Source organism: Nesoenas mayeri, assembly GCF_963082525.1.
Source record: "Nesoenas mayeri genome assembly, chromosome: 3".
Lineage (NCBI taxonomy): Eukaryota > Metazoa > Chordata > Aves > Columbiformes > Columbidae > Nesoenas > Nesoenas mayeri.
In genome coordinates, this window is record NC_137544.1 from 26516532 (window position 1) to 26537581 (window position 21050).

Here is a 21050-nt window from a genome sequence, read left to right on the forward strand (position 1 = left end):
CTTCCCTTTCTGCTGGAGGGCTGCATAAACCAGAATCATCTTCTTCCGAGGTAAGAGAATTGGTACCCCATTTGCGTTTGCCTGATCTAGCTGTATCTGACATATCAGCAGTTTCATTAAAGGAGGATTCACTTTTATTCGTGTAATCCGAAAAGTTGGGTGGAACAAACATTCTCCATGATCGCCTATGCTCTTTCTTTTCTGTGTGAGACTTTGCTTTGGGTAACCCAGCTGTCCGAATTATATCGCTGTTCAGTTTCAGAGCATCAAAGATCATTTTTTCATCTAACTTATTAGCTTCACGGCTTCGGAGCTCAAAAACACTGGAAGAAGTAAGGGCACCATTGGAGCACAAAGTGCTGATGTCCAGTGTTCTGTGACTGTAGGGTAAGGTCCGGTCTGTGAAATGCCTCGAGGAGAGGCTGCCCTTGGAGCCCGAATCAATCTGTTCATTCAGCCGCACAGTGTCATAGATGGATCTCTGGGGAACGTAGCAGTCCTCAATATTTAGATCTTCATCTTCTTCCCCTTTGCCAACACAAGGAGGATTCTGTCGTAGACAGTCTGGCCTGCTAAGTGGCTTCCCCATCCTGAACGTATTTGCACAAGTACACCACTATACCTCTGTTTTCATGGATATAGGAGAAACATTCAAAAAACACTAGCACTCTGAAGAGTTACAGTAAACTTGCCCTTAGAATAAGAGGCGTAGATACAAAATATACATCATAACTTATGAGGTGGCTGAGGTCATTCATAATCAGTGCATCGGTTTAAATGCAGCTTTACCTGGATGTGAGGTTTCCCCCCCTCCCCAGAATACAAAGTGCTTCAGTAAGAAAGTAACAAAAGTCTTCCAATGTCACAGAAAAACAAAGCATAGCAAAACCCAGCAATGGCTCGAGTATTTCAAACACTCCACAGAAGGCTTCATTTATTTTTTCGGGTCAGAATCTTTCTTTGAAATCTCCCAAATAAGCCCTCCAAATGAACAAGCACTACAGAAGGCAGGACATTATCTTCTGTAGGTGATGGCTTAACTGTAATCCATTTAACTCGTTTGCAGAGTCCCATCTCCTTTATAAATAAAACATGGTGTGGCAGCTTAAAAAGATGGAATCCACAGTGGCTGTGTAAGGTCCAGACCAAGGCACAGAAAAACTCTTGGGGTGAGGGAAATAAGTTAGATCCAGAACAGTAAAAATAATAAACCAGCCCTTTACTTTTTTGGCAGTAGCTATAAATAACCTTGATCCGAAAGGCAGCTTATCCTCCTCTTGTACCAGGCTTGTCCGTGGTGCCTCCACAAGTTCCACAGGAAAACATCCCTTTCGAACAGCCAAGCCAACGCGTCCTTCGAGCAGACACTCGGAAAACAAACGTTTTACACCGATTCTCCCAATACGATCCCGGAGAGCTGTGTAAGGCAACTGCAGAGCAGAGCGAGCGCGACCCCGAAGGCACGGCAGGTTTACATTCAGCAGGTCCCGACTACGAGCCGCGGTCCGTGGGCTGCCCTCCCTCCTTCCTCCTCTTTTCTGAAGCGCAGCTGCGAGGAAGGAGGCGAGGGCGGGAGGAAACCCCTGAGGGAGCGCCGGCGCGCACCGCCCGCCCAGCCCGCCCCGCTCCCCCGCGGGCCGGCGCTGCCCTCCCAGCGCCGAGCTGTGAGGAACGCCCCGCTTCGCCGTTCAGGCAACATCTGCTGCCGGCCCACCCGCTCCCGCAGCGCCGCTCTAGGGGCTCCCCCGCTGCCTCCTCGTCTCCTCAGCGCCCCCGCGCCCTCAGTGCTGTTGCAGGGCTGTGCCGGTGCAGTGCGGCGGGCGGGCGGTGACGCGCTGGGCAGGCGGCTGAGGCGGGAGCGCGGCGGGGCGCTGCCCCGGGGCCGGCGCTGCCCGAGCGAGAGGGCAGGCCGGGCGGGCCCGGTGAGGTGAGGCCACAGGGCTCCCGCCGGCTCTTTCCCGAGAGAAACGCTGGTCAGGACACGCGTTGCTTTTAACCACCGCCCGCACCCAGCACCCCGTCTGGTAAAGCCCTCATTTAAATGGACGCTTCCACACAAAAGTTAAATTAAAAGTATATCTGTGTATTGTTTTTAAAATCCCCCAAACTAGTCTTTAGTGACATGCGAAGAAAGACAGTGAGTCCAATTTTGATTCTCTCTCAGTTCTCACCTCCAGGCTCTGAGGCACTGGCTTACTGAGGAACACGGCAGCGCTCAGACACCCCCTCCCACTGAAACAAGCGTTAAAATGTTGGGGGAAAAAAGTATTGATCCTTGGAAAACTGTTGGGTTTTTTTTGTTTTTTTTGTTTTTTTTTTTACAGGACTTAGACTTAACGACAAAAGCAGCCTAACAGGACAAAGATTCATGTTTTGGACATTTGCATCTTTTAAATACTGTTCAGCATTTTGCACCTACACTTCTAGTTCATCCTCATGTAGGTGAAGGGGTGGGAGACTCAGAGGTACCTCACCAACACTATGAAGCTGCCCTGACCCAGCTGCAGCTGCACCACAGAAACCATGCACCGAATGACCAGAGCCATCAGTCACAGGGACAATTCAGACCTCAGTGTAAGGACAGCATATGGCAATTAGCGCTAAAACTTAACACGGAGCATTAACTGCCATCAGCTGGAGCTTTCTGAGTTAAGCAACAAGCAGGATACACTGTATGCAAGGAATACACCACACTTCTTGTTTAGTGATTTACTTGATATGCAGTCAGCTACATATCACAGAATCATAAAATGTCCTGAGTTAGAAAAGACCCACAAGGAACATTCAGTCCAACTCCATATAATGATCCTTCCGCAGGTTCACCTATGGATACCTTGTTATGACTTTTACTTCCTCTAGACAGTCAAGTTCGACTATCTTCTTGACACTCCAGCAGGGCCAAGGCCACCAGGGTCGATCTGAGGACCTCACTAAACCATCCAAACAGTAGTAGTGAGGGGTGATGTGTACAAAGGGCAGGGACTTAATGCGAGCTTATGACCCAAACTTACTGGGAATTCCTCATTTACAGGGAAGAATTGCAATCCCAGATACCCATCACTAATGGGGTTCAATGGGGCGGAGGAGGGCAGGCACAAGCTGAGCCACTCAGTGTAGCACGCGTGCAGCCCGGACATCCAGGGCATCACAGACCTGTTATTGCTCAGTCTCGGGTGGCTGAACACCGCTTGTCCCTCTAAGAAGTTGGATGCCAACCGCTTGGGGTCACATAACTAGTTCGCATACCAGAGTCTTGTTTGTTACTGGAATTAACCAGAGAAATCACTCCACCAACTAAGAACGGCCATGTGCCACCACCCCAAAAAAGAGGGGAACACATCCCTTCCAACTATACACACAGCACTTCTGCAGCTGTCAGAGGCTCAGCGTCAGTGTAAGGCTGGCAGCACAAGCCTCAGCTTTGGCATGCAGGCAGGAGTCATTCCTCATCCCCAGCAAGCAGGAGGCTGTAGAGGAAGATGATGGCATATTGGTGGTCCTGCTGAGTGCTGTGCCACCAGGTTGGGTGGAAGGCACAGGAGGAGGCTGGAGAACTAGGTGGCGATCATGGTGACACTGACATTGTTGTCTTCTGAGTATTTGAGTAGCACTCAGAGGAATTACATTAGGTACTGAAACATGCTGCAATGGCAACAAGGCAGCTCAAGTATCACGTGGTGGCACAGCCAGCTGTTGTGCAACCAGGTGAGGCACCACTGATACAGCTTGTACCAGATCACTGGCTCTGGCAGGGCCTTGAGGAAGATGAGGAACACTTCAGCCACAGAGTAGTTACTGCCAAGGATTGTCCTGGGGATACTGGTGTTCAGGCAGGCATTTGCTCCAACTCTTCTTGCATGCTCGGAGCCTGCAACAGGTCCTCCTGGTGGCATGCATGCTTGAAGAAGTGGTTCACCAAGAGCCAGATCTCCTTTGGCACCTGCAGTGGCATCCCATTTGCATCCTCACTGTCCAGGGAACCCGTCTGCAGAACTGATTTCTCCTTCTCTAAGATGCTTTCTTCTCCCAGGTCAATGAGTTTGGCGACTGGAACTTCTCATCATGAGACTGGTCATCTCATTTGGCATAAGGCCTCCAGGAACGTGCCAAAGCAGCTGGGCAGGTAGGTCCCACTGATAGTAAGGAAATAGTCCTTCCCTGGGTCCAAGTGAAGTACAGGAATATCCTCAATTGTATCCTCACCAGAGTTCAGAAGGGTTACTGAGTCCTTACTAACATACCTGTCTGGGGAGATGTCTGTGCTCTCATCTGGCTCCAAGTAACCTTCACAAAGCTCAGCCCGAAGCCATGGCTTACAGTAGTGGCTTATCATTGAGCTTTGGGATGAAGAAGTGGCAGGTGACCTGCCCCTGATCTCGAACTTCTGCTTCTGCAGCTGACAGAAATTCACATTCTCAAACTCAAATTCTCTCCTGCTTAGCTCCAGTGAAGGAAGAAATTCATTCTACATTCTGTCCACCATACAAAGAACATCTTCAAACAATTTTAGATACTTCTGCTCATCCACAACCTTTACCCTGATGTGGAAAAGTGCACTGACTGGCTTTTGGTCACTAGGCTTCAGGTCCATATGGCTACAATATGTATATGTGGGGGTGAATTTAATCTCTTGGTGAAACCGGCAAATGCTTTCTTATGAGTGCGCTGAATATTCAGCTGGTCATGTCAGCAATTTCTGAAGCTCAATCTTACTGATAAGATTTTTCACTTCACTGGCATCAGGGAGACAAAGCCTGTAGTTCAAGTCTCCTAGCCAGATGATATCATGTTTCATGATGTTAAGCTGAGGTACACTATCATCAGGGTTACAAAACTAATCTGAGCACAGATATCCTTATAATCCTGGTTTCACCACCCGAAGTCCTCCACATGAGTGACAAGGTGCAAACTGACAATGCAGAAAGTTGTGTTGTGGAACACAAACCCCATGGCCACGCCACCCTTGTTGCCCTTCTTCCCCATAATTCCTGTGCCCACAGACTTTGTAATGATCTCTCTGATATTGCTCAGCTGATCCTTCTTAGCCAATATTAGCAACATCATCCCAACTAGATGGGCCATTTGCAGTTTCTTATAATAAGCCTGAGGGTGCAGGGACTTCTCCACAGCAGCCAACCATTCTTGCTCCTTTGCAGAATCAAAATGCTAAACACTTTAGCATCAAAATATTAAAGTCAGGCGACACAAATTCTCTTTTCCTTTTCTCTGGTGAGCAGCCATAACATTAAAATTATGCCAAACAGACACTCACCTCTGGATTCTATAGCTGAGAACACATACTAGAATGGTAAAGAAGAGAAAAGCATTTTTTGGGATACTGTCATCTGTGGTTATTCTCACCCAAAACACCCACAAACAGATCCTTACTGAATTCAGACAGTGCTGCACCATTTTGTAGAGGAAGCATAACTGAAATTGGTCTGTATATGTTCAACAGCAAAATGATTTTTATTATAATCTTAAATATATTTATCATTTTTCACTGTATCTATTGAAGATTTTCATATGATGCATCTGTCACTTTCAAATACAATACCTGAAAAAAAAGTTTAAACACTTGCTTATTTTACCTTTGCTTTTCAACACTTCCAGTTCTTACTGAGCACAAAGAGAAACCTCTGATGATTCTTTCAACATTATCTGCCTTCAAAGTAAAAATCGGAAGACAGACACCCGCTACACAACTAACATAAGCCAATTAAAATCTTAGTTCAAGCTCATTGGCAGGAACGCTCAGGCTAACTAAAAATTCCTATAAAGTCCAATTAGAAGGCAACCACTAATGACTACATCTACTTTTGTTCCAAAAATAAAAGCAAAAATCAAATGAACCATACATGTGCTGATGAAATCTGTAACAATGCCATGTCGGTTTTACTAGGAATAATGCCTTTTAATGACAGTATAAAGAATTGTGCAAAGGTTTCCAGAAGTAAAATAATTGAAGTTCTGGGGTTTTTCTTTCTCTATTTCAGAGAGAGCCTAGCTGCAAATACTCCTCCTACCATGAACATCCCAGCACTGTGTGTCTATCCAGAACCAGGGTGTTCAGTTCAGCCCATCTGCACAATTCTTTTGTGTTCCGCTTTTGAAGAATGGTGGTGGACTCGGTGTACCTCAACAGACCTAATTCACTGAAATTTCCTTTTATACCAATCTACACATTAGGTGCAGACTTTGGGGAAAATTGTCTAACAAAGCTGAGTTAATTAGTAGTTGATTTTGTGTGTTTTATATTAATTAAGACAAATTCATCATTTGATTATACTTCCTGGAGTAGTTTGTGAAGCAAGAGTCATGGTTCTACTTTCAAATGAACTCCACTGGAGATTTTCATTTACAGAAAGCAAACTTTATATCTGCATTGTAAATAGATATAGTTTAACACTGACAATGAATACTTTCAATTTAATACTCTATAGTGACTGGAATAAGTAGATTACAAAGCAGGAATATAAATAAACACGTTTGTATATGTATATATAGAGATATAAAAATACAACTCAAAGCCTGTTTATTTTTTTTTTTTTTATAACTATGCATTTTAATGTCATGCCAAAAAGACGCATAAAGCTCTAACTCTTTGTACCTAAAAATTCGTCAAACCACAAAAACCACCTCTGGCCCATTACAGGAGATCCTTCCCTGAAGACAGTGGTGAAGACTTCATGTGAATACATCTATCTACCAAGGAAAAACTCTTTTGCTTTACTTTTGAGGAACAGAGGCTGATTGCACTTGACCACAGAAGTCAAAGCCATAAGGAGGTGGCCTGTGGTTTTGCGGCCACAGCCACATTTTCAGGTTGTATGTGTTTGCGTACGTGCACAAACATGTGAGCAAACACACCATGAGTGGAGCAGGATCTGGGGGAGCCAATCTCCCCACAGTTTGCTGCCACAGGTAAAACTGCTCTCTGGAAGAGCAGAGAGTATGAACAGGTAAATTTCCTACTGTAATTCTGCTGTGCCTCAGTAGCACTCACACCAAGTATCAGGAGAGCAATCATTGATCCTGATACTCCTGCTATCGGTATCTCTTTGTGACCCACCACGCTCACCTAGTAAAATTTCCCATTCTGGTCTTCCTATTTCCTTCCTTCGGAGGCTCCCCACCCTGCTGCTTTATTCCTGCATTTGCTCTTCACTTACTTAAACAATCCCTTCACCTTTTCATAATTTTTCACCTCATGTTTAATGGTATTGTGTTTTCACTCATAAGCAAAAGCATGGCCTGAAATAGTTGCTCCAAGCAAACATATTTCTAAGCTTACAAACATCTAACATAAATACAATCCTGGAGTAGGCTTCTGGATACAGACATTGTACAATCACTGTTCTCCTTTACACCTCTGCAGGTTTTTTGGCCTTTTGACTCTTTGGCTGCAGGGACACTCTCCCCACAGATCTGCACAGACCAGGGAAGGCTCTCACTCCAAAATTGTGCAGCTGGCGTGTCTTGTCCAATGCCCTGATGAAGCACAATACTGAGACAATGCACAGGGAACTCAATTCTTCTCCTGTCTGCTCATCAGGCTATTTCACTCTAAAAGCGTTGTTCTTTGTAGCCATAAATAAATAAATAAATAAATAAATAAATGCACTTATATAGCAACAAAGACTTAAAGCTGCATCTAATGTTTGAAAATGCAAGAAATGTGGCAAAATCAGAGATCACAAATGGGCTACAACTGAAATCCTGTACAGTCAGCATAAGCAAGAGCAAACCCAGCAGGCGCTTTTGCTATTTTCCAATATCCAAAGTGTTTTTCTAACCATATACAAAGAAAAGCCATTTGTTTCTCTTTTAAATTGAGATAGACTTGTTAGGACAGACTGGCCTACAATTTTAATCCTCTCAGTCTAATGGAATCTCCTCATAATGTAACTATTTGTTCAATATTTTTGTCTCTATTTATGCATTCTGAAAGATCATCAAAACTCACAGTCACTTGCATCCAAAATTCCCACATTAAAGTTTTCGAGTTTAGTTTCCCTTTCTAATACGGTTTAGTTTAAACAAGCAAAATGCACCCTCTGTTGGGCCAAGTCTGTAATGACATTTTTCCAAGGTCATTTTTTTAATAGCACGGTTTATCAAATCCTGTTATGAAGGTTTATTTTTATGATTAACTGCGAACTAATGTACAAGTCATACAAACATTTGAATCAAAATTAGACTGAAATGAAACCAAAGCAGCACAGAATATTCAGTGCTACTATAGAGCCATTAGGAGATTTATGATCTTTTTCAAACACTGCTTACATCTGTAGGATTTATATATATGTCCAGTGAGCACTGTAAATTCATTTATTGTAACCTAAAATAATATAAATACAGCAAATATCTGTATTTTGACACCAAAGCACAATTAACACTCACTGTCACTGTAATGCATTTTTTTTCAAGTTGGACAAGGATTGCTAACTGGCATAGTAAAAAAGCTACACACAGAAGCTCCAAAGTCCCTTTTGGATAAGGATGATGCAGATATATTCCCAATATAAAAGGCAACTTATTTTACCTGGTTTCTTCTTCCCAGGATGTTTCTAGGTAAGGGTGGGATTCAGTGAGGTAAAACTGGCCAGTGTATTAGAATAGAAAACAGCAAAAGGTAAGGTCTTAAACCTACATATGCTGAAGCCTATACCCATGTGAAAAAAACTAAACTACTTAGATGAGCAAAGTGAACATGGGCCCGTATGTGAACACCGGAGTCTAAAGTTCACACCGCAATGAAGAAGAAAGTTTATGTAACACATGGACATAGAGATAATACACGGTTATAAAAACCAGAAAAGGTAGAGGGATCGCATAAGGAAACAAGATGGTGAAGAGGGAACTGGGGTACAGGAATTGTAAGCAGGGATGCAAATTACTCATGTCTGCCAAGCTGCAGCCAAGGAAAACTCCTCTGGAGCACGAGACAATATCCCATTTAAAACAGAAAAAAGCACACAGGTGGAATGGACTGCCGTGAAGCAAGACTCCTCCAAGGTCAGCAACTACCGCATCCCTTTCACAACGATATTTAGTAAAACTGCAGTGTGGTAAAATACTTTATGTAGTAAGAAAGAACTCTTCCTACCTTGAATGTATCCAGCTGCTGATTAATAGTCTCTGTTTCCATTCCAACAGGACCCTGTGACTCTTCATGTTCTTCGGCTCTCCCAAGCAGACTGGAAAATTCTTTCAGCTTACTGTAAAACTCCTCAACACGGCTAATAGTACTCTCCACTTGATCTTCCCTGGCTTTTGCTCTGTCTAGTAGCTTGTTGCACTGTTTGTTTAAAGCTTCCAAGTCTCTTTTTATACCAACAAGATCAGGAGAAGCTTCAGCTTCTGTGGCTAGCATCATTTTACAGTTTTTATTAGCATTTTCATTATTCATTATAAGATCCTCCAGCTTTTTCAGGAAACATTTAATGTCCTCTCTCTGTGACTGCAGTACCTTGAGATCTCTCCCCACTGGAGCCATGCTATCAAGTTCATCATCGAACTCTGCAAACTGAGAGAACATCTCTCGGATGCTGTTTTGGAAATGGCCGATTCCCTGAAGTTTTGTCTCTAAGAAGGAGCATCTCTCTTCAACCTGCTGGTTCACTGCAGTGTATTCTTGCTCCAAAGATTCAGCTTGGAGCAAAAGGTCAGAAACACCAGCTGAATCAGAAGCCTCTACCACCAGATCTTGGGCAAGCCTTTTTGCTAAATCAACGTGAGGCTTTAAAGCCTGCAAGGCTTTCTGCTGGGCCTGCATCATCGTCAGGTGTTTGCTACTGAATGACTGAGGTCCAAGTGAGTCATGAGCTTCCAGATGCTCTTTGGTACTTCTAAGCTGTTTTTCAGTTTCCCTGGTTGATTCCTGAAACTCTTTCAGCCTTTGTGCCGTATTTTCCAAGCACTCTCTCTTCTTATGTAGCTGTTCTGTAACCACATTCACTTTCTGATTCAGCACCTTAGTTTCTTCTTGAACTATTTCTTTATCTGTTTGACTTGCACTGAGCAAACTTTCAGCAGTATTATTTAATAGCTCCACTATCCCATGGTGTTTATCCAGGTCCTTCTGCCAGGCCCTCACCTGAACAATAGAATTCTCTATTTCAACAGGGTTTATGCCAACTTTTAATTCACACAGGTTGCTTTGACACTTCTCTATCCACGGCTGCAGGTTTTCTACATGCTGTTTGTATTTGAGGGCTTTCTCCAGACAATCTGTTAATTTATCTTGCCTTTCTTTTACCTGATTATTCATTTCATCCCAGTTACTTCTGAGTGTGGCAATTTGGGATTGTAGCGCTGCTTTGTCAGCTCCCTGAGTCTTCTGTAAGATACTTTCTCCTTCTGCAACAATTCTTTCGTATGAACTAATCTGATCAGTAATGGTCTTCTTAAAATCTTTCTGTTCTTCAATTAGTGACTGCAAGACATCAAGTTTGGCTGATACAGGACGAGCCTGGTTTAGCTCTTCTTTCTTTTTGCATAGCCAGGTCTGGAAGTCCTTAGACATTTGCTGGAACTGATGAGATGTGGCATAGACCGACTGAAGTTGTTGAACATGGTTATCTACAAAAGAGAAGACAGCACAGAGGCTCATTATCAGAACCTGCTAGTATTCAGTGAAGAAATAATAATAATAATAATATTGATTTTATTATGAATGATCATTAACGTAAGGAAAGCTGTTCCTTACAATGAAGGCAGTTGGATATGAATCAAATGAAGGGAGCTTATCCAAACTGTCCCTATATGAACCCCCCCATTCAGGCAGATTTTGTGGATAAAATACACGTAGTTGTGTTTCATGATATTACAAAGCATAAACACAGGGAATATTAAGTAATCTAGCCTAGCAGTGTCTAACTCATGACATGCAGGCAATATGTGTTCTTCGTGAGATCCTTTGAAGTTTCTGGTGACCAGAAGAAATAAAAAAGCTAAAACTGAGGCTGTTAGGGGAAACAAAGTATGATATTGCTTGCAATGTATTACTTGCTCAGATATGTTCTTCACAGGGTAATGGAAGGCTGCAGGCTACCAGCACCCTTCTGTCACAGGCAGTTTTATACAACATCTGTATTACAACTGTGTTTTACCAAGCCATTAACTGGTGCTTGCCTAAAAATTACAATATTGGGTTACACTCTGCACCTATGTAGTTAGGTAGCTCAATGCACAGCATCCTCTTCTGGTATTCTAATTCAGTGAAGAGGCACCTGAAGCAGCCCTGCTGTTGTGCTTCAAGTTGTCTCCCAAACTGTTTACTAGAGATCCCAAGTACTGTTTTTACCTTTTCAAAGTATGCGGACTCCCTTAAATTCTAACGCACAACTGCTTGGGGGTTGGACTGGATAGAGAGCTGGCATGAGGCTCGGCTCACTCAACATGTCTATAAAGGCAAACGACACTACCACGCTTTACTTTATGCCTTAGCTACTATTTTTCTTTAAATAAATACTAACCTGATTTTTGCTCAATATCCTTATACAATTTTAAGATGCCATCTAACTGTCTTGTAAGTTCTGCTTTCAAATACTCTTCTTCAACCAGTGCTGACAGCTCTTCACAAAGAGCTTGAGCTGCATTTATGTTCTTCATTTCCTGTTCTATTTCCTCCTTCATTTCTCGAGCAATTTCCAGTTGTTGTTTCACAGCATCAGGTTGTGTACTCACAGCCAGGCTGCTGCTTAGTTTGCTATCCAAGGCACTTAATTTATCGGACAGACTTCTGAGCAGACTTTGATACTCTGTGCTTTTTACAATGGCTTGGTCAATTCGGTCACATCTGTGCCTCAGCTGGCCAGTTAGACTGTCCCATTTTTGTGCCACGGCTGCCAGTTGCTCTTTTACGATTTCATGGGAGGGTGGATGTTCACCAGGTCTCTTCAGAATCCCTTCACCAGCCATAGTTAACTGCTCGTATTGTGGCTTTCTAGTGTCAAACTCTTGGAGCAGAATCTAGAAAGAAAGAAAATTTTTAAAGGCATTTACCTCATGGAAAAAAAAGCAAAGTGCTTCTGACAAAAATCATGTAGAATTTGTGGTAGTTAAGTTCTCTTATTGAGTAATCGATCTCAGAGTTTAAAAGCCAGTGAAATAATTGCGTCTTCTACCCTTCTACACTGTGCTGTTTCCATCAGAGAATAAGAAAAAATGAGGTTAATTTACACATCGTCTAATGGAGATTCAATCAGCAGATACAAACAAACAATGGATCCTGTTAATACTACATTAATTAAGTAACCATACCAAGTAAAATAATCACTGTTTAGTTTCAAGAAGTGTCTTCTTTCCTAGGCAGTTTCGATAAGTATCTTAAGATCAAACTTCAAAGAAGGTATATTCTGACATAATATTGCAATGTATTATTAGAGCAGAGAAAATATTTGGATAATTCACAAAATGACAGAATGTGTACTGTAAGACCTTTAAAGTTTATATCACTGATTTCCAGGTTGTTTGGTTTTGGGGTTTGTTTTTTTGTTTGTTTGTTTGGGTTTTTTTGACAGTAAGTCACAGTGCTTGCAGAAGAAGGGACAAATATAATGGTTTTACTCTACAGAACATTCCAACCCCTTTCTTTTCCAGTCAGTTAGGTTTAACTTTTAAGGACTGTAAAGTAATACATTATAGTCTTACGCCAGCTGTCTAGATTTTTGAAGCACTTACAAACTAATATTGTCATTTTCACATAGTGCTACAACATAGATCATGTTTTAAACACTTCATTTTAATCAATATCGATATGCCAGCTTTAATAATATTTTTGCAAAATAAAAGTTATTTTTCATCACGGTTTAAAATAACTGGCAGCAATAGAAATGTTTGAAATGAAAATTTCTAGTTTCTGTGACTCTGATTTAACTTTTGTTTCTTTTGGCTGCAGTTTGCTGTACTTCTGCAAGTAAACTACTCCACCTTTTCATTAGACTTTGTCTTCTGTCTTCCACACTACTGGCCCCATATGTATTCACAGTACTGCATTTAATTTGCCTTCATATTCTTATTATGGTACAATCAAGTGAATAAAATCTCTAAAAGGTAGTTCTACAGCATAGATTGTATATAAGGACTGACCCTAAAATGTTACATACACACTTAAATTAATAAAACTTCAAAAGAACATTTTCATTCAAATACAGAGAAACCACAGTGCTGTCAAAACAAATAAACAAACAAAATGTATCAGGGGATTGGTATCTCCTCAACATTTTCCTTTAGCTGTTCTGATCTCTCTTCACTCTTACAAATGTTTTTTCTTGTAATTACCACAGTAAAGTATGACGTAAGCTGATGTTTGCTGAAAACAAATGTAATGGCTCATACTAACTGTGCTGTACTCTATCTAGATGCAAAATAGTATTTGCCAATAGCAAAAAAGCAGAAGAAACTTAAATCAATAATGCACATGGGCATGACTCACCTGAACCTGTTGCTTTTGTGTATTCAGCATATTAGGATCAATTGACAGCGGTCCCAGCACGCTGACCATTAGCTCCTTTTCTACAAGCCAGTGCTTTAGCTGAGCTTCTGCTGTTTGGAACTGGGTCAGGTAATTTGAAGACTCCTCCAGTTTTTGTTGTCTCTCAGATGTAACTTGATTGAGCTCTTTCCATTTGGAATCTAACAATGATAATGTTAACATATTGCATGCACGTTCTAGCAGATGGGTTGTCAGACAGCAGACTATATATGAAACATAAACAGAGCTCTCTAATAAGGCTTCTTGCTGATTAACTCCAGATGCCTTATTGCAGTGACTCGGCAAATGCATCTTTTAACAGTCAGATCCATAGACACTTGGATGAAGATCTGCGGCTCAGCACAGCCATGTCCAGAATTTTTAGAGAAATGAATATATAACATGTGATAGTATTGTAGTAGAATATTACTAAATGAAATACCACCAAATCTAGGCTCTGGTCTCTAATGAAATAAAAGCCAAAGGGTTGTACTCAGTTATAACTAAGGTGCCTGATTTAGATAGACAAATCTTTCTGCTTATTCAGTAAATAAGAACAGATACCTTTCCAAGGATGTGCAAAAGCCCTAATTCAGGCTTCTACTCTGAACAGCCCTCTGAAGGAGCAAACTTCTTTCAAATGTCTGTACTAGGAGCCTGTGGAGATTAACTGCCACATTTAGACATCTAAATCAGGCACCTAATGACAGGCAAGGAGAACACTTCTGTACACGGGTATTTCAAAAGTGCAGCGCGAGCTCAGGTTCACACCTAGGCCAACCTATAGTCTCTTCTACTCGTAGTAAGCAGCTTCCAGAGCAGCCATTGAGTCTGAAACTCTTGTAACCTGTCCCTTCCCTCTGCAATACTCTCAGTGCTCACTCATCCAGCTCTGATGTTTTGCTAACTCTCTTTGCCCCCGAATTTCATCCACGTTTTTTTCAGTTTCTTCTGCCACTTCACTGTCTTTGACCTCCGCTCATTCTGTGTTAATTCCCTCCCAACACTTCCCAAGTTCTCTTGGAGACCTTACCTTTCAGAGTTTCACTTACAAACGGGACAGCTCAGAAAAATTGACAGCTTTAAAATTACTGTTGGTGTAGCTAGAGAAATACCTATCAGTATGAAGCAAGACTGACCTATGATTTATTTAAAATATGACAAACCTAAGAAGAATTTTTAAAAGCTAATGACAATTATGCACTGCAGTATCTCAAAATCTATTGTCCAAATATGGTAATTTGCAATTTTTTTTGGCAACATTTATAGAAACAGTTTTAGAAAATTAAAAAAGGCCACCAAAACCACAAAATAACAAAACCCACTAGTGCACAGGAAAAAAGTATGCACAAGAGCATTACCAACAACTCAAACTGTTCTACATATTAAATCAGAATTAACTTAATTTGTTATAATTTGTAAGAAGAACAACATGTGTATCTGGAGTAGTAACTGATCAGTCAAATCAAGCACACCGTTTAAAAAGACAAAGCCCTCTCAGACGGGACGGCAAGCTGTAATCTCTCTCAATTGCACTGATACAAATTCAAAGCTCATGGACATCAGTGGAATTACTCCAGATCTACTCTCCTGTAAAAGGAGTTACTTCCACAGAATGTAAAGAGTAGGAGGGAGCAAGATATTAAAAATACTAGTGATTGCAAATATATTTAAAGACTCATAATAAAACAACTTCCAAATCAATCTGAGTTGTAATGCAGCTTTACTTAAATACCTATTTTATCCAACATTTGTCTCCACTTGGGTGCCTCAGGAGAGTCAGGGTTCTTCTCCAACAGTTCTGTCACTTTGTCCTTTAGTTCCTGCACTTTATTCGCACTTTGCTTCAATTCTGTTTCAAAAAGCTGAAAATTCAAGTGATAAAACACATATATATGTAAGAGAGTATAAAAAATAGTAAAGTATAAAGATTGAAGGCCAAAATACTGAGATGCCAAGCATGAAGATAAACAATAAATATCTAACACTTAGATACTACTTTTCTACTATAAATCTCAAAACACATTGCAATGGCTTATGTTGCTGGTCAATTTTCTTTGGAAGACATAACCAGACAGATTTAAACTACATTACTAATAACAATTTTTATTAAATTTGAAAAAGTGACAGAACCAGAAGAATTCAAATAAATAAGATCCATCATATCCACATATACTTGGAATCTGTTCTTGTACAGAAGGCGAATTGACTAACGCACAGAACAGTCCACAGTAGAAGCAACCCAGCTAGCACCAATGGAGGAGCGTGGTGTAGCCACATTTGCCTTCCTAGAAGTCTTGCTATCACAGGCAGACTGTTTGTTGTAGATCATCTAGAACTATAAAGGGCAGCATAACTTAAAGTGTAAACCTAGCAGAAGACTGAGATGACCCAGCAATTCCTCAGTCATGCTGTTCTTACAAACAAAACTGAACGGTCATTATGCCTGGCAAAGGGCTCTCAGATGAATATTCTTAAGTAACAAAGCTCGCCCTGTGGAGTTGCATTTTAATGATCCAAAACCCACTAAAATAAACCCTGAACAAAACTGTGCTTGATTTAGAACTGTTAGTAAAAGGTCCAACTGCATCAGGACGACTCTTGCCTGAGCACTCAGTTTTCCAACTATATGTGAATACTCTTCTACGACTACACTGCGGGTAAGATGGTCATGTTAGCTTTGCACATTCTTTGTTAAAAAATAAGGAACTAGTTTTCTTCCACATGTAGTCTGAGTTTTAGGACTGAAGGTTATCCAAGTCTGAGGAAAGTCAGTAGCTGTTCAAGTTCATTTTTAAGGGTGACCCATCAAATATAAAAGCAACTCAGTTGAATCAATTTCTGTTCTTGTTTATACACAATCACAGGCAAGGAAAGAATTTTCCCTATCCATTATATTTCCCTTTATAGAAGAACCTTTACATGTGCAAACATTGCCCTTCACTGCCAGAGAAGCATATATCTCCAATGCTGAAACATGACAGAAGTTTACTGCTGATTCAGTGGTTTTCTCATATCAGCTTAAAAGCGGGGAAGAGGCTGTTGTGTAGCTATATAAGTTAACAAGCATGACAAAGCTGCTGAAGAGAAACACTGCCTTGGAACAGGCATAAGCTGCTGCAGCTGCAGAGACCAGGCGGTCTGTGGAGTGTCAGTGAACCACCAGCTGCAGAAACAGCTTTTGGATAGATACAGCCCTTCAGATCTCACAAGCAATCCAGTATATATCTTTAAACCACTAAGGAAATAAAAAAAGTTTATTGCATGATCAATACAGCCTCACCTGTTTAAACTGGCCACCAAAATTATTATTTTCTGACCCACACAACTCGCTCTCTCTGACACAGTGGCGCTTTTACTCCACTGACACAGTTTGCCAGATTTGCTCTAAGTCTGACTGGCATGCTTACTAGGATCATTTAAATACTCTCTGCAGCAGTAAGCTAGGCTGAGATACCAATTGTTCAAACAGAATTTACCCAATAACTGCAAGAAAGAGTATTTTTTTGAAGGCACAAAATACCTTATGTTGCTCGACTTGGGCTTTAACTGCTTCACTATCAGTCGGAGCAGCTTCCCAATCTGATGCAGTTTTGTCCATTTTTTGCAACCACTGCATCATTGAGGTCGATTCTTCCTGAATATTCTGCATTTTCGAAAGCATACTTTCTAGTTCTGAAATCTTTTCCTTCAGTAAAATTCCCAAATCTTCATAACTGTGATTTACATCAGACATGGCTTGTTGAACAGCTGTCAGTTCTGTAAAAGGAGAGATGCAAATGCTCTGTTAGAGGTTACAAGCCCTTCAAACAATACTTAAGACTTCAAGAACTACAAAACAGTACTCAGAGTTACAATACCTAATAGTTTCCCAAATAAGAAGGTACTAAACGTGTTAGAGTTATTTCCAGTTAACTTTAAACATGGTAACACTACATCTGAATGACCTAGTATAAGTTCCTATTTGCTTTATATTTCACAGAATTAATTACTTTAATACACACAGGTACACAAATACCACAAATACCTTACAATCTTTCCACCCATTGTTACTTTAGTATTTTAAGGAACAATTCTGTGACAAGAGTTACTTATATGACAGCCTAACATTATGGCAGCAATATTTTGTTTACATTTATGTACCATTATAAACATGTTTTATCACTGAGAGAGCATAGCAGGCAGACTGGGTACCAGACAGGCTGTAGTTCAGGAGAACAGACACTGCAGACTGAGGACATGGTACACGGCGATCCATACGCACACATGAACTGCCTATGCTCCTTTGCTTCTGTAAAGGGGTTGGTCACATACAGTGATACAAGTGTACGCAAGACGGGTATATTTGTATATGTATGTTTGTGTATGTGCATGTTGTGAATGCCGGTGAGTGTTAAAAATTTTCAAACCACATACATACGTTACAATTTTCTCCAAAGCCATGCATTATATTAAAATAGCTATCCCTGTATACATTTAAAGTAGTACATATTGATTCAGAAAACACAGCCAGATTTGACCTGTCTTCAAAGAAAATATTGAAGGGAAGTATTTTTGCAATTAATTTTAGTATTATCTCCTGGTAAATATCATTTTCTTACATGATGGTAATGTGAAATTTCAGTCTAGTAGTGACTGCTACAAGCAGTTTTACATGCAAAAATTTAAAAATACCTATTTAACAGTAACTAGCAGTACATTTATTTATCACATCCTGAAATTTTTACTGACCTTTATTTTTCAGGAAATCATGAGTTCCTGGAGCTCCTCCTTCACCATTTAACATTGTGCCACCTGTGGATCAAGAGAGACCAAGTTCCATGCTCTCATTATAACATTAAAGAAGTATCTGAATGCTAACCTTGTAGTAGCAAATATTTCATTTGCACTGGTTAACATATTTTAAGGGGGTTTTTATGTTTTAAGCTGCTCCGGCCAGCTAGTACCATAAGTGGTAGCACACAGGCACAGCACATGCATAGCAGGTAGGTGTGCATATGGAGGTACATGTTAAGTGTGCACATACGCACGATGTTTAGGCAGTCCTACCACTTACAATACTACGCTAAATAAACAATTCTATTGGACAAAGGTCTGTGCCCTAACTGTGAGGCATGCTCACATCCATGTGGCTAACATCACCTCCTTCCTCTCCCCAAAAGGAACCTGTTCCCTGCTGCTTACTAAGAACACGGTTTGGCCCAGCCATGCCTGGGTATGGCCTGGGAGAGCGCCAGCTGACAAATCCTCACACTCTGAGGAGAGTGCTAAACGTTAAACAGCGAAGAAGCCCACTACAGACACCACAACCAAAGGCACTGCTTACTCAGGACACCTTCACCCACCCAGAAAGTGGCTGAGTCACCATCCTTGGAGGTATAAAAAACATGTAGATGTGGTGCTTAGGAACATGGTTTAGTGGTGGCTTTGGCAGTGCTAGGCTAAGGGTTGGACTCGATGATTTACATGTAAGAGTCTTTTCCAACCTAAATGATTCAATGACTAAGCTGTACCTTTACTCTGCACAAACAGCTCTTTCTAATAACTGGACAAATTCCTCCCTATCTTGTCATAAGCATGTGCTCCATGACAGGGATTGCAATGTGGAGTCCTTACTGCTACACATGATGTCCTTAATGTCACCCAGAGGCAGCCACTCACCCAGGCAGCTCTACTAATTAAACATAATTTCAAAGCCTCTGGAACCAGAGCTACATGAGCTTTGTGAAACACCATCAGACCACAGAGCTGGGGCACATGGTCAAGCCAAAGAGAACTGCAAGGAGAGTCACTTCCCACTCTCCTGCACATATGTATTTCTAGATGAGCAATTAACAGGGAGAGATTAATGGTTGCCTTGGAAAAGGCTACGCATCCACCCCACAGTACCAGCTGGAAAGTGAGGACCACATTAGTGGCAGCTGGAGGATGGCAAGTGAAAATAAAACAGATAAGAGAAGTCACAGGCCCCAGCGAGAGCCTTGTAAATCTTCATGGTCTATTAGCTGCACTCTGGTATTTATAACTCTGACTAAGTGATACACAGTACAGCTCGTGTGTAGGAGGGCAAATACTCTAGTCTGGAGGACTACAGCTGCTCTTATATGTTAGTTATGTAATTATTTTTCTATTTGGATGCATAGGAGAAGAGAAATGGGCAGAGGAAGGATCCCAAATATCCCATATAAGGTTCCTAAATGTTCTGTGAAAGGTTTTTATTTAAAATTCAAAGAAGAATAAAACCAAAAGCAGCTTCTACAAAGAGATGTGAAAAACAAAGTGCTCTGCTCTTGCCACACAGGCATCCTCTGGCAGTTCCCATACTCCCAGTCCTTTGCAGATGACCAATGAAGGCCAACACACTTGAACTGATTAGGTCTGGAAATAAATTCAAGAACTGACTGTAAATGTGCTTATGGCCATTAAAATACCCTTGGAACCACATATGCCTTGAACAATGGCTTGAATTATACTTAGCAGAATTAATGGTTTCTCTAAAACAAATTAACATTTAAACACTAGAGTACAGAAAAACATGGAAAAATATTTGCTGTATTAAAACCAGATTACTGTTAAAAAGTACTTAGCTGAAGATCCATACTGGAAACACATTTTGGCACTGGCAAGTCATTCTGGGATATGGAGTTGATTCCCTTCTGTGCTGTTGTTTCAACTAAAATATTGGCTAGCATTAATTATGCTATCATATTGGGACGAGAAGGTTCACGTGGGCTCACTTTTTAGATAAACCATGTCTTCATCACCCTTCTAATAAAAACAACTCTGCAAACCCTTATGTGTGTGTTTGGCATCACACAGAATACCCTTGTGGCCAAGACAGAGGTGTCTCTGTGGCAGCAAAGGTCTGCAGGTACATCAGGGTTTGCAAAAGTGGGGTTTGTTTTTGTCCTCCCAGCAGACTCGGTGGATATGTAAAGCACTGAGCACTGATCAGAATAAGTCGGTTTCTCTTTATCAGAACTTTTCTGGGATGAGGCGAAGGCAACTGTGATGCAGTTCATTTTGTTCATTTATCTGTGAATTACATACTGAAGTAACAGCTTTAGGACCTGTTAATCTTTTACATTAAAGTGCTTTTACACTATTTTGGCAGTGTAAAGCAATCAGAATGTGAACTGAATTACTGCAGCAGTTAGTTTAAATTATAATCACAGCAAATGATGGTCAGTACAGACATGGCTAACTGACTTCTCACGAGCCACAATATTCAAGAAAGCTAATACAAGGGTGAAATATTTAAATTTTTGTATTGAAGGTTTTTAAACCTCCTGAAATGTTAGGCTTACCTGATTATTCAAATGCATACCTGATTTTGCAACTGCTCTCAGTTTGGCAGGAGAAGTCACAGCAGTAATTAGATTACACAGCAATGTTCCTCTGCTGTTCATTTTCTGCAGCTCAGGTGCTTTTGATGTCCATTCATCTTTCAAATTCTGGTTAAGAAAAATAGTCATTTGTTCATTACAAAAACAGATTTCAGACTTAAAAGATTTAGTGTAGAGAAAGGAACAATCTTGCTGCTTGGGAATCCCCTGCAGTACATCCAAAC

General features: G+C 41.0%; 1 protein-coding gene and 1 pseudogene across 2 annotated transcripts in view; both read right to left on the reverse strand.

Annotated features, from left to right (window-relative positions):
• LOC308038617 (dystonin-like) overlaps window positions 1-21050 on the reverse strand; it is a gene marked incomplete at both ends in the record, with an annotated part of 310764 nt that overhangs the window by 72194 nt on the left and 217520 nt on the right. The window contains 7 exons of the mRNA XM_080341395.1: window positions 9110-10584; window positions 11481-11976; window positions 13442-13641; window positions 15216-15345; window positions 17004-17239; window positions 18212-18274; window positions 20808-20934. Coding sequence (XP_080197521.1) covers window positions 9110-10584; window positions 11481-11976; window positions 13442-13641; window positions 15216-15345; window positions 17004-17239; window positions 18212-18274; window positions 20808-20934 — 2727 coding nt within the window. The remainder of the gene's footprint in view (window positions 1-9109; window positions 10585-11480; window positions 11977-13441; window positions 13642-15215; window positions 15346-17003; window positions 17240-18211; window positions 18275-20807; window positions 20935-21050) is intronic.
• On the reverse strand, window positions 1478-5888 carry LOC308039493 (inositol polyphosphate 5-phosphatase OCRL-like; annotated as a pseudogene). Its single transcript has 3 exons — window positions 5859-5888; window positions 3625-5148; window positions 1478-2048 (listed from the first exon to the last, which is right to left on the reverse strand). The product of its transcript is annotated as an inositol polyphosphate 5-phosphatase OCRL-like (transcript).